At 48.8% G+C, this 12867-nt stretch overlaps 1 protein-coding gene across 12 annotated transcripts in view; it reads left to right on the top strand.

Moving 5' to 3' along the window:
• Positions 1-12867, top strand: part of ATG7 (autophagy related 7) — a 259273-nt gene that overhangs the window by 31942 nt on the left and 214464 nt on the right. For all 12 annotated transcript variants that reach the window (XM_055413573.2, XM_088831925.1, XM_088831919.1 and 9 more), the window contains 2 exons: positions 9873-9961; positions 11534-11655. In XM_055413573.2, the coding sequence (XP_055269548.2) occupies positions 9873-9961; positions 11534-11655 (211 nt within the window). The remainder of the gene's footprint in view (positions 1-9872; positions 9962-11533; positions 11656-12867) is intronic.

Below are 12867 nucleotides of genomic sequence, written 5' to 3'. Positions count from 1 at the left end.
CTCAGTAAAACTCTTTTGAATGAGGGAAGGAGTACTGTAAGTGTCTTTGAGATGTGATGAGATAGATAGGAAGCTGTTCTAGCCGTATTAAGACACTGGAAATTAAAAATAAAATATCGATGAGGAGTATCATGCAAGTTTGAAATCAAGTGGGAGAATTTCAGTTACCGTGTAGGTACGTCAGAGCTGAGACGAGACAGGCCTCTCACTGGTGCCCTGGCACTTCCTTGCCCTGAACTTCAGCTTCCTTTTTTTTTTTTTTAAAGTAGATTTTTTTCTTTCTCACTACACTAGCATTTTCTTTGTCAGAGGGAGCCCTCTTTAGATTGATGACTGAGGGTTGGGTTTTTGTTATAATTCTTGCCCCCAGCCCCACCCCAGTCAGATTTGCAGACCTATAGCTAACTTAGCAGCAGTGAGACCAGTCGCCGGTGCTTCGAGGCCTTGTTGTGACAGCATACGGGGCAAATTGGCCTGGCTTTGAAAGTGGCTGAACTTCAGGTTGTGCGTGGTGAAGACGTGGTCTTCCCCCGGAGGGCGGCTCTGCCAGAACAACAGTTGGCAGTTTAAAGGGGGCTTTCACATGCCTGTCGTGTAGTGACCTCGTGACATAGGTTCTCTCATAGCTGTGTTTCCTGTTTCTGTTTATTTTTGGCCATGCTGGGTCTTCTGTTGCTGTGTGCCCGCTGTCTCTGGTTGAGCTTGCAGGGGCCGCTCTCTAGTTGGGGTGGGCAGGCTTCTCATCGCGCTGGCTTCTTTTGTTGTGGAGCACTGGCTCGAGGGCCCGTGGGCTCCATAGTCATGGCACACGGGCTTAGTTGCCCCGAGGTACGGGGGTCTTCCCAGACCAGGGATCAAACCCATGTTCTCTGCTTTGGAAAGTGGATTCTTAATCACTGGATCACCAGGGAAGTCCTGCATTTTCTCTCTGACACAAATGAGACTCAAAACGGCTGAATTGCCTGGTTCCCAGGCCCATGCACTTTCTTCCAGTCCATTCTCATGTCACTGGGGGAGAGGTGGACCCTGCTTGCCATTTGGAATCGAGTCGGTCTGACTTCACTGTTGCCACCTCGTAGGTCTGTGACCTTGGGGAGTACGGAGACCCTTGCATCACCCAGGTCTCGCTGTCCTGTGGCAATGCTACCACCTGTGTGTGCGTGGTTGCTCAGTGGTGTCCTACTCTTTGAGACGCCATAGACAGTAGCCCGCCAGGCTCCTCTCTACCCCGACACTGCTGACAGGGAAGAAATGTGATGACGTGGATCAGGTGCCTGGGGTGCAGCAGGTGGGCAGCGCGTGTCCACTTCCTTTCCTCCTCGGCAGCAGCCAGCTTTCAAAGCCTGAACAGTTCTCTGGCGTCTCCTGTGAAGTGGTTTGGGCGAGATGGCGAGGCCCCTGACCCAGAGGCCAACCACTGCCCAATTCGGACGTGGCAGTCCTTCACTGGGTTAAGGTTGTATCTCAGGAAAGCCTGGCATGGCTCAGCGCATATCATGAACACCTCCTGTGAGCCAGAAGTTGTGAAATATGATTGCACCTGTTCTTGTGGAACCCGAGTCCTTGTAGGAGCGATGAGACATTGACTTGTGGAAAGTTAGCTAGAAATTCAAGTCACAGCAAAGACGGACCGGCAAAGTGACACGGGCGATACTTGGTGGCTTATCTGTGCTTCTGTGTCCAGTCTTGTTCCGGGAAGGATTACCAGAGGCTACACAGACTGGACTCTCGGGAGCTTCATGGCCTCATGGTCGACCTCCCTTCTGTGGTCCTGGGTGTCCCATCCACCCCCCGCCGTGCTGCCCAGATGCGTGTTCTCACACAGCAATTGGATCGTGTCCCTTTGCTACCTGAAACCCCGCTGTGGTTCCTGTGGTCTTTAAGACAGAGTTAGGATGCTTAGCATTCAGGGCCTCCTCAGACCTGGCGCCTGCCCATCCCTCCCACCTGACCTCCGAAAGCTTCCCAAGCTGTGCCCTCCAGATGCCCCTGCTCCCTTGTCTTCTCCCAGTCTTTCCACCCTCGGTCGCACCTGGCCAGTGTTCTTCCTGCCGCTGGCCAGTGCCTGACCCCATCCTTTCCAGCTCACGCCTGGCAGTGCTGGGGTTCCTGGCGCCATTTGACACCCCTCTGCTGTGTGTTGCTAGCGGCCCCTCTCCAGGCACTTACTGGGCTTGCATGCCAACGCTGCTTTGCCGCAAGTCATCTCAACCGGGATCCCTGATCAGCCCATGAGCAGCTGTCACACCGAGACTGTGTTACACCTCACAGCACATGCTCCACATGTAGCGTGATGCCAGACCCTTGATGGGCACACGGTGTGTGCGTGAATTTAGAGAGGAGAGAGCTGATGATCCTCGTGGACAAGCACGAGGCTGGGGAGCACAGAGCCTTCCTAGGAAAGCAGGACTGGAGCAGAGCCCTGAAGACATGAGGGCTTCCCAGGTGGCTCAGCTGGTAAAGAATTCAATGCGGAAGACCCGGGTTCGATCCCTGGGATAGGAAGATCCCGTGGGGAAGGGAAAGGCTACCCACTCCAGGACTGTGGCCTGGAGAATTCCGTGGACTGTCCGTGGGTTGCAAAGAGTCGGACACGACCGAGTGACTCTCGTTCTTTCTGGAGACATGGTGTCTGTGAAACCTGGCTCTCACTCACTCGAGCCGTTCCTGCCTCATGGTGTGAACCCTGTTCACTTGCCTTCACATGACTCCACTTTCTCTCTCATGTTCCTTGAGTCATGAACTCTCCTTGAAATTTTTTATCCTGTTCTTCGAGAAATAGGCATTCTTTTCGACCTGAATTCCTGCCTTTGTGCTCCAGCTTCCTGTTTTACTCTGTTTCCTGCCTCCTCCTCTTACCAGGGACTTCGACCCTCGAGAAGCTACTGCTCCTCTGTGAGCCCTGCGTGGTGTCTTCACACAGAAGCTGGAGAGCCATTGGAATCCCCCCAGGTCTCTCCTTTCAGTCTGCTGTCTCTTCTGGGAGACCTGGTGCCCACAACCCTAGTGACCACCTTCTCCAGCCTGAACTTCCCTCTGGATCCTGGCCTGCATTAGCCAACCCCCTGCCTGCCTTCTCCAGCACCTCGAATTCAGTACGTCAGGGTGTTCACCCCAAGTCTGTTCCTCTCCTGGGCATCGCCGTCTTGTAGCGACATTGTCATCCATATGGTCACGAGAACTGGAAATCTGGGCAGCCAGCTGGACACCTCTCTATCCTCTACCAGCGTCATATCCGTGGATCTCACCTCCTAAACTTCTCTCTGTCTGCTGCCTCTGCGTTTCTTCTGCCACCTTCCCAGCCTGAGCTTCACGATCTTCCGTCTGCTTTCCCGCAGTAGCTTCCTAGTGGGCTCTGTGTGCCTGCTCAGGCCTCCCTCCAGTCCTTCCCCGTATCATCCCAGGAAGTCCCCTGAAAAGCAGATCTGATCATGTCACTCTCCAGATGAGGCAGAGCAACGCTGTCTCTCCTGTGCTCTAAGAACCCAGGTCCCCCGTGTGGCATGCAGAACCCCACATGGCCCGGCCCTGTGCAGATCTGTCCCTGGTCCCCGTGTGGTGGGCAGAGGCCCCCACGTGGCCGGGCCTTGTGCTGATCTGTCCCCAGGTCCCCCGTGTGGTGGGCAGAGGACCCCATGTGGCCCGGGCCCTGTGCGGATCTGTCCCCAGGCCCCCCGTGTAGTGGGCAGAGGACCCTATGTGGCCCAGGCCCTGTGCGGATCTGTCCCCAGGCCCCCCGTGTGGTGGGCAGAGGCCCCCATGTAGCTGGGCCCTGTGTGGTATGCAGAGACCCCCACGTGGCCCAGGCCCTGTGCAGATCTGTCCCTGGTCCCCTGTGTGGTGGGCAGAGGCCCCCATGTGGCCCGGGCCCTGTGCGGATCTGTCCCCGGGTCCCCCGTGTGGTGGGAGAGCACCCCACGTGGCCCAGGCCCTGTGTGGATCTGCCCCTGGTCCCCCATGTGGCGTGCAGGACCCCGCGTGGTCTGAACTCTGTGAGGATCTGTCCCTGGGTCCCTTGTGTGGTATGCAGGGACCCCATGTGGCCTGGGCCCTGTGTGGGTCTGGCCCCGGCTCCCTTGGTGCTCCCCTCGGAGGTGCTGACTGCCCTTCTCCTGCAGGGCTTATGCCTGGAACTCCTGTCTCCTCTTCTGGAACTTCTGCTTCTCCTCTCCCCACCCCTGTACCTTCTCTCTTCCTGGTTTCTTCAGAGTGAAACTTACTCATGATTCTTTGAAGAAACCGCCCCCCACAACTTCCGTAAAATGGTTTATTCTGCCCACAGTGGGTTCTCATAGCACTCCATTTACTGAAAATCTTTTAATCTCCTGTGCAGTTTTTAATGACTCAGATTATACTACCTTCTGTTTTATTTTAGCATAATATTAAACTCTGCATCAACATTCTTTTTAATAAATACATATCATCATGAATTTCTCAAGTTTCGGACATTTAGGTTTCTTGTAATTCTTCACTATTAGGAGCTTCTTTATGCATGAAATCCCACCCTTCCTGCCCTCCTCTTTGTACTTTGAATTATTTGTTTCCTTAGGAAAGATTTCTGGATGTGGAATTCCTCGGTTCAGAGGGGGCATGTTAAGGTCTATCGTCCGTCGTGTGCTGGCCGATGGCTGATGGCAGGCTCTCGGGGTGGGGGATGCTGTGCTTTCGTGGTGTCTGCTTGTTTCCGTGGCCTCAGCTCTCCCACCGTGCACCCACCCTCACTCTTGGGCTTCCAGTGCGTGGAGTCATGGGCTACGGAGCCGGGAAGGGCTGGTACCCGGTGGCTTCCCCACCTGTGGGGCCAGCTCCCGTGCCACTGCTTCTGGTGACTCCTGCCGCAAACTGCCGATCTCCCTCAAGCACCGAGTATTAGATGCATTGGGCTGGCTGAAAATGGGCTTTGTCTAAGCTCTTTTTGCCCTCCAGTGTGGGTCCCTGCAGTGGCGCTGCTGCAGCTGTTCCGGGGTTCATGCTGATACAGCCCCTGACGCTGCCCCACTGCCCATCGTCAGGGAAAGCTCGCTTGACTGAGTCTCGTTCTTTCTCCAGAACAGCTGTTCAAGGTTGAATGTTTGGGGAACGTTTTGTCATTTTGACAGCGTCAGCCTTCAGTTCTCGAGCTGTGAAATCTTAGGACAAGAGCACTAGCAAAGGAGCAGTAATTGGTCTGTTAGTTAGGGGCTGTTTCTTCATTCAGCGGTATCCACATCTTGGTCTCCATTGGTGACATCGCCACGCATGAGATCTCAGAACTTTTTTCCTATACTTTGAAAACGCATAACCCCCTTTGTGCATTTCCTGTTGCATCGAGCATGTGGTAATAGATAGTCATTTGTCACTTGAGCATGTTTTATGGCAGTGTGGACATTGCTCCAGACACTCAAGTTGGCAAGTTTGCCCTCTTTCTCTTCTCACATTGTACGTTTTCAGCAAATTGCTGGGTGGATGGTAGCCAGCTCATCACTGAACAACTTCAATGGATTGTATGCCCTCAGCCAAGAAGAGAGAAGCATTTATTTCATAAGCCTTCTAAATAGAATTTTTTTTTTTTTTGCAATTACATTTTGTTTTTTTCTGCTGATTTCTCTTGTAAAAGGAAGTGATTTGCCCAAGTTCACACAATGAATCTGTAGCAAAGCCAGTTCTGGAATCCAGATCTCCTAGCCAATGGTTATTTCTGACTGCCATTTATGGAGTCTGTTTACCCAAATAGTTAAACTGGCTTGCTTAGCCTCATTTGGACTGAATCCTACAGTGGTTAAGCTTGCAGGTTTGATTCCTAAAGCACTGAAAGATTTTGGGGTCACTTTTTAATCATCACAGGACTATTTCATTGTGTTCAGCATGGCGTCAAATGGATTCTGTCATCTTCCTCTCCAGATGCTTGCTCTTCGTACTTATGTGTGCCTCCTGTGGATAGAAGAGTTCCTTTAAAACAGATTTGAGCTAACCTCCCTTTATATATAAGTGGTAAATTTCCCTTTAGTGGTTCATTCCTTCTCTATAGCTCATTTTTAGGTCAGGTTGCTCTAAGAAACTTATTCCTGGTCTTATCTAAAAGGATTTTTTTTTCTTACTACCTTTCTGCCTGGTTGCCTTTGTATTTAGTGTCAGAAATATGCTCATTTTTTGAAATTAAGCATCCACTTCTACTATCTAATGTCACATTCTAATTTATATAATTTAAATATCATTTAGTCTCAGCTCCACAGTTTCAGATGATGAAACCTAGACCCAGAGAATATTTGATAAACTAGAACTTACCCTCCTTTTTCTCTGCCAGCTAAGAAATGATAACTTTGAAGCTGAAGGTAGATAACTAACGGTGATAGACTGAACTGAACAAAGAGGTCGATGAATTTACTACAATGGGAGTTTTGTTGTTATCATTGGTTGAGTGCTTATCTTGTTCTCAGTCTCTGTGCCAAGCACAGGTGTGAGTGACCCTACCGATGAGAAATTAAGGCATAGAGAGGGGTCGGAAACTGCTGAAGATCAAAGAGAGCAACTCAGAACATTTGCTAAGAGCCCAGGTTGATGGAGTTGTATTGGAAAATTGAAATGCAGCGTCTCTGTATGAATGGCATTTTCTGGATTGATATGTCTGGGTTCTTCCCAAATAAAAATTGAAGAGCCTTTAGACACCAGGTAAAATTGAACCTTAATATAGTCTGTGTATTTTTGTAACCTATATGTTTGTTTTTTTTTCTCTCTTTAATGGCCTATAAAGCTCTATAATTCTGGAGCTAGAAGGACTCCTTTGAGATGAAATGATTTTACCACTTCATCTTACAGGCGAGGGAAGACCTTCCCCAAGGTCTTAGAATCAATTAACGGCGGGATTAGAGCCATACCCACTGGGGCTGTAGCCGGCACTTTTTTTTCTCCCCTGCCATCAGGGCATTCTCTTCTATAAGCTGTTTGAAATGTTACAGCCGTTGAATGCCAGCTTCTCCCTTCCCCCGACTTTCTTGCTGGATAACAGTGATTAATGCCTTTAGTAAATTTTTTAAAATGTGAAGTTGAAGCGATGATGACTTATTAAATGTAGTCAACTTGACAGATGCTGTCTATCACAGTCTGTATGAGGGAACATAATAAAAAGCTGCCCCCCGTCCATGGTGGTGATGGCCAACTGGACCAGGAAACCTCCAGGAAGGTAGCAGCTCCATTCAGAGAGAGCGCGAGGTGGGGGCCTCCTTCTCGGAGTGCTCATGCTTCTCATAGGAAACGGTCTCTCAGACCATGCCCTCACCGTCTCACCCAGGAGAATCCCAGGCTTAAAATATCACTAAGTGGAGAACCTGTAATGTTGAGAAAGGAAAGAGTTGGGGCATCAGGGAGGAACTAGCCAGGTACTTGTTGTTTATTTGCTAAGTCACGCCTGACTCTTTTTTGACCCCATCAACTGCAGCACACCAGACCTCCCTGTTCATCATCATCTTCTGGAGCTTGCTCAAAGTCATGTCCACTGAGTTGGTGATGCCATCCAACCAGCTCACCCTCTGTCGTCCCCTTCTCCTCCTGCCTTCAATCTTTCCCAGCATCAGGGTCTTTTCCAGTGAGTCAGTTCTTCGCATCAGGTAGCCAAAGTGTTGGAGCTTCAGCATCAGTCCTTGTAATGAATATTCAGGACTGATTTCATTTAGGATTGACTGGTTTGATCTCCTTGCAGTTCAAAGGACTTTCAAGAGTCTCCTCCACACCAGAGTTCAAAAACATCTATTCTTTGGCGCTCAGCCTTCTTTATGGTCCATCTCTCACCTCCATACATCCTCTAGCCCAGTACTAGGGGTGGAAAATTGAATACAGTGGATGCTAATAAGTTAATGGGTCTCTGCCAGCCACCTTCCTTCCCTCCCTCTGTTCACCCACCCTTTCACCACCCCTTCCCCTGCCCCTGTCCCGTCTGTTCTTCCCATCTTTTCACCATTCAGCCTGCCTTCATTTGGTACATGCTGTGTATCTCTGAACTCATCATGGAGATCTGGAAGCTACTCCCTGCTCTGTAGATGCTCACTCTCTTCTTTTTTTCTAATGTCCTTTATCTTGGAATAATTTCAGATTTACTGAAAAGCTGAAGTTAGTGCAGAGGCTACCCTCACCCGTTTTAGCTTTCTCTAGTGTCGTCACCTTACGTTATCGCAGTACATTTGTCAGAAGTGAGAACCCAGCATTAATCCATAACCATTAACTCAACTCTGGAGTTTGTTCAGATTTCACCATTTTTTCCATTAGCATCCTCCTTCATGCCAGGATCCCATCCAGCAGACTGCATTCCATTTTCATGTCTCCTTCTCCTCTGGTCTCTAACAGTTCCTCAGACTTCTGTTGTTTTTAGTGACCTTGACAATTTTGAAGAGTATTGGTTCAGTTATTTTGGTCAAATGCCTCTTAGTTTGGGTTTGTCTGATGTTTACTTATGATTAAATGGGGTTATATCAGTTAGGGTTATTTTTGGAAAGAGTGCCCCAAAGGTGAAGTGCCCTTGTCATCACATCATGTATCAGCTACCTGAAACTCACATGACATTCCTGGTGGTATTAAACTTGGTCACATATTTAAGGTAGAATAGGCCAAGTTTCTCCACTGCAAAATTGTTCAGTCACTAAGACATGTCTGACTCTTTGCGACCACATGGACTGCAGCATGCCAGGCTCCCCTGTCCTTCACTGTCTCCTGACATGTCAGACTTTTCCCTTCACCTTCCCATATTCGTCTCATGATCTCTGTCGTTATGGGCTCACGGGTATTGATTTTGGGTGGGCTGTAATGTGGGACTGCGCTCTCCAGCTCGCTGCTCAGCGTGCCCCAGCCGTGGCTGCCGAGAGCTCTTTTCGGGTGTCTGGTGTCCCTCGCCGTGCACCTGGCCCTCTGTTTACCCAGCGCTCTCTCACTGTCTGCTGCACCGTGTGCGCCAGGCTCCTCTTCTGTTGCCCTGCTGTGTGCTCAGCCGCTCAGTCGTGTCCGACTCTCTGACCCCCTGGCCTGGAGCCCCCAGGTTCCTCTGTCCATGGCATCTCCCAGGCGAGAACACTGGAGCGGGCTGCCATTTCCTCCTCCATCCCTTCCCCACACACGGACTGACCTTGCTTCTCCTTTGTCCCGTGCATTGCAGGCGGATTCTGTACTACTGGGCTATCAGGGAAGCCCTTTTTTCCTGCTCTAGCCCTAGGATTACCCATGTGTCCAAAGAGCCCCGATTCCTTTTACTGGAGAACGGTACATTTAGAAATTAAGACCTCATTGTCTTTTGAGAGGAAGGAGACGGAAAAAGTGAAAGCTGTCCTGTATGATGTACAGAGGGATCAGGAAGCAGAGAAGACAGGGTGAATGACCTCCACTGGGGACAGTCTTCATTAAAAAGAAGAGCTTTCCAGATGGACATCAGGGCCAGGGGAGCTGCAAGAGGGAAGAGTGGGAGGAAATACAGGTGAGCAGTATCAAAGGCGTCTGACTTTTTAGTTTGGTCTGACTGTACGCTTCCTTACAGCGGTAGTGACCCTTCTTTGACTTTTCTCATTACATGAAAATTAGCAACTTTCACAGACCGTATCTCTGAGACAGGACCTTCCCTCTGTGAGCCCTGACGGTAGGCTGCCCTCCCTCCCTTCCTCCCTGTCTTCCTTTTAAATGTATCTGATTCCTCACAGGGAGTGAAGGGAAGGATCTGACAACCCGGGCCATCAGGACATGCTGTCGTCAGGTGTGAGGTCCTTTTGCTTTCTTCTCTTTCCTCCAGCCCTTCATCAAGTGTCTAATAGTTGATGCTTTTGCACAACCGAATAAATAGGAGAGGGGAGGGATTAGCAGTGTTTGTGCTGTGAATCTGACACAGTCCCTGCCTCACTTGAAATCTTTTCTGTTCACAGATAACAATTGGCGTATACGATCCCTGTAACTTAGCGCAGTACCCCGGCTGGCCTTTGAGGAACTTTTTGGTCCTAGCAGCCCACAGATGGTATTTACGTGTGTGTGTGTGTGTGTGTGTCTGCCTGTCTCTGTCAGTCTTTGACTAAATGTTTTTGACCTTGTATCTGACTCTGTCTATATTTCTGTTTTCCCAAATGGATTTATTTTTGTCATTGCTGGTGTAGAAACCAGCTAACAAATCAGTAAATTGTCATGATCCAGTTTCCACTGGTGGCAAGCCTCTAAGCAGGTCTGTGACGGAGCTTCAGATTCTGACCGTATAGCGCTGAAGACTGCATAGAGTGGAGCAGGACCCATAGCTAGGGGATCCCCATCCTGAACTTCTCTAGCCCCCACTTCCGCTGAGTCGTGTTCAGGAAGGATTTTCTGGTTGCTATCGTCCTCCCTTTTTCCCGACCCTAAACTGAATAAAACAGAGGGTCGTGCACATTTGCAAAGATGCCCAACATCGTCAGTCATCCAGGAAATAAAATAGAACAAGACAGTACTCATTAATAAAGATAACAAGATGCTGTTATGGAAGATACTGCCACACACTCACCAGTTACTGAGATACTCACCAGACTGAGTTTAAAAAGATGACAATACCAAGTGCTGTCAATGACGTGGATGAATCGGGACCCTCAGACATCGCTGGGTACCTGTTTGGAAGTGTCTCCCACAGTTAGAAATATCTGTAGCTCAGCAGTTTCCCTCTCAGGTACATAAAGCACAGAAATGCCCCCTCAGATGCAAGCAAGACACCTGTATAGGAATGCCGATAGCAGCGTTGTTCTTTATAACCAAACACTGGGAATAACCCAGATCTCCTTGAACAACGAAATGGATAATACAGTGGGGTGTATTCACTGCCATGGAATGCAGTGTTGTAGTCAGCCTGAGTGAATTGCTGGTACACTTATCAACACGGAGGAGTTTAAAAAGCATAGTGTTGAGTGAAAGAGGCTGGGCCTTTTAAGTTAAAACGTAGGTTCCTACTTAGAAGTTAGAGTAGGAGTTCCTGTTGAAGGGGCTGTTTAAGGACTGGGAGGAAGCATGAGACAAGCTCCTATATATTTAGGATTTGGGTATTTACATTTGTGTGTGCTTTACTTAGATAACGATGTCCACTGGGAGATAGCTAGATCATAGACCTTCCCCAGAGGGAGAGGGTTACACGTGCTTATCCTGGCAGTGAGTCTGTGTAGCCGTGGGCTTCCTCACCACGGCCTGCTCTGTAAGCTCCTGTGGGAGAAGGGGGACCGGAGGAACTCATGCTTGTCTTGGAGTTTCTTTTTAATGTCTTATGAGCTTCTTTCTCCCTGCATTCAAGATTCATTTGTCAGAATTATTTCTGTGCAATATGAAATCATTATATAAGACTCACCTAAAAAGAAATCAGAGCCTGTTCCACACCCAGCATTAAGACACTTGGACAAAGGAAGCCTATGTGGATGTGCTCAGAATCTCAGAGGTGAAGGCTGTTTCCACCAAGGGTGGCAGGGGGTGTACTTACAGTGATTTGAATCCTTTCTGGCTGGGTTAGCCGAAGCTCTTACGTGAGCTCTCTCTTTTCCTTCCTTGAAAAAACTGAAACATAAACATCCGGGGCTGACACCAGGAGTGGCAGTTTCCAGTCCGTGGAAGTGGTCTGCTTCCGGGACCGCACCCTGCAGGGGGTGAGAGACGTCGCCCACAGCATCGTCTTTGAAGTGAAGCTTCCAGAGATGGCATTCAGCCCAGGTAATTTGCCACCTTGGAGAGTGCACATAATTACAATTTAGCAGAAACCCAATCAATTCAGTTCGGTTCAGTCTCTCAGTTGTATCCAGCTCTTTGTGACTCTTTGGACTGCAGCACACCAGGCTTCCCTGTCCATCACCAAATCACAGAGCTTGCTCAGACTCATGTCCTTCGAGTCAGTGATGCCATCCAACCACCTCATCCTCTGTCATCCCCTTTTCTTCCTGCCTTCAATCTTTCCCAGCATCAGGGTCTATTCAAATGAGTCGGCTCTTCGTATCAGGTGGCCAAAGTATTGGAACTTCAGCATCAGTCCTTCCAATAAATATTCAGTACTGATCTACTTTAGAATGGACTGGTTGGATCTCCTTGCAGTCCAAGGGACTCTCAAGAGTCTTCTCCAGCACCACAGTTCAGAAGCATCAGTTCTTTGGCGCTCAGCTTTCTTTGTAGTCCAACTCACATCCATACATGACTACTGGAAAAACCGTAGTTTTGACTAGACAGACCTTTGTTAGTAAAGTAACATCTCTGCTCTTTAATATGCTGCCTAGGTGGGTCATAACTTTTCTTCCAAGGAGCAAGCATCTTAATTTCTTGGCTGCGTCACGACCTGCAGTGATTTTGGAGCCCAGAAAACCAGTCAGGCCTCACTTTTCTTTTCTCCCTTTACAATGACAGTCGAGGTGAACTACCGCTTCTGCCTGTTTGTCAATGGGGATGTGTCCCTGGAACAAAGGGCAGAGATTCCCATCTGCGGTACAGATGGGAACAAAGGCAGAGATTCTCCCCAGGAAATTCCCTCAAGGCAGTTTTTTCAGCCCTGAGGATATTTTTTTCCTTTATTTTTTGTTTTTGGTTAACAAAAGAATCTTTATTCCTTATCCTTCTTACAGAAAGATTAAAGTATTAATGCACCTACATTTTTGTTACAAAATATTGTGCGTGATCTTATTCTCCATAAACTAGTCAGCAAAAGTGCCATTTCTCCCTCCACATTTAATGTTCTTCATCTTATCCCCACCTCATAAGTTAGGAAATGCAGGCTCACAGATATGTTTTATGTATATATATATAGAGAGAGGTGTGTGTTTACGTATAGGTGGTCCTGCATGTATGTCTGTATCTGTCTTGAGGTACACATCACAAAGACAGAATAACATACTCAAGTTTGAGTGGAAGTAAAGGAAGTGATAGCCATCTCGTGGAGCA

Source organism: Moschus berezovskii, chromosome 24 (genome assembly GCF_049115385.1).
Source record: "Moschus berezovskii isolate FMDL1 chromosome 24, NW_MosBer_1.0, whole genome shotgun sequence".
NCBI lineage: Eukaryota > Metazoa > Chordata > Mammalia > Artiodactyla > Moschidae > Moschus > Moschus berezovskii.
The sequence above is the reverse complement of the archived record's forward strand: the minus strand, read 5'-3'. Positions and strand labels throughout refer to the sequence as shown.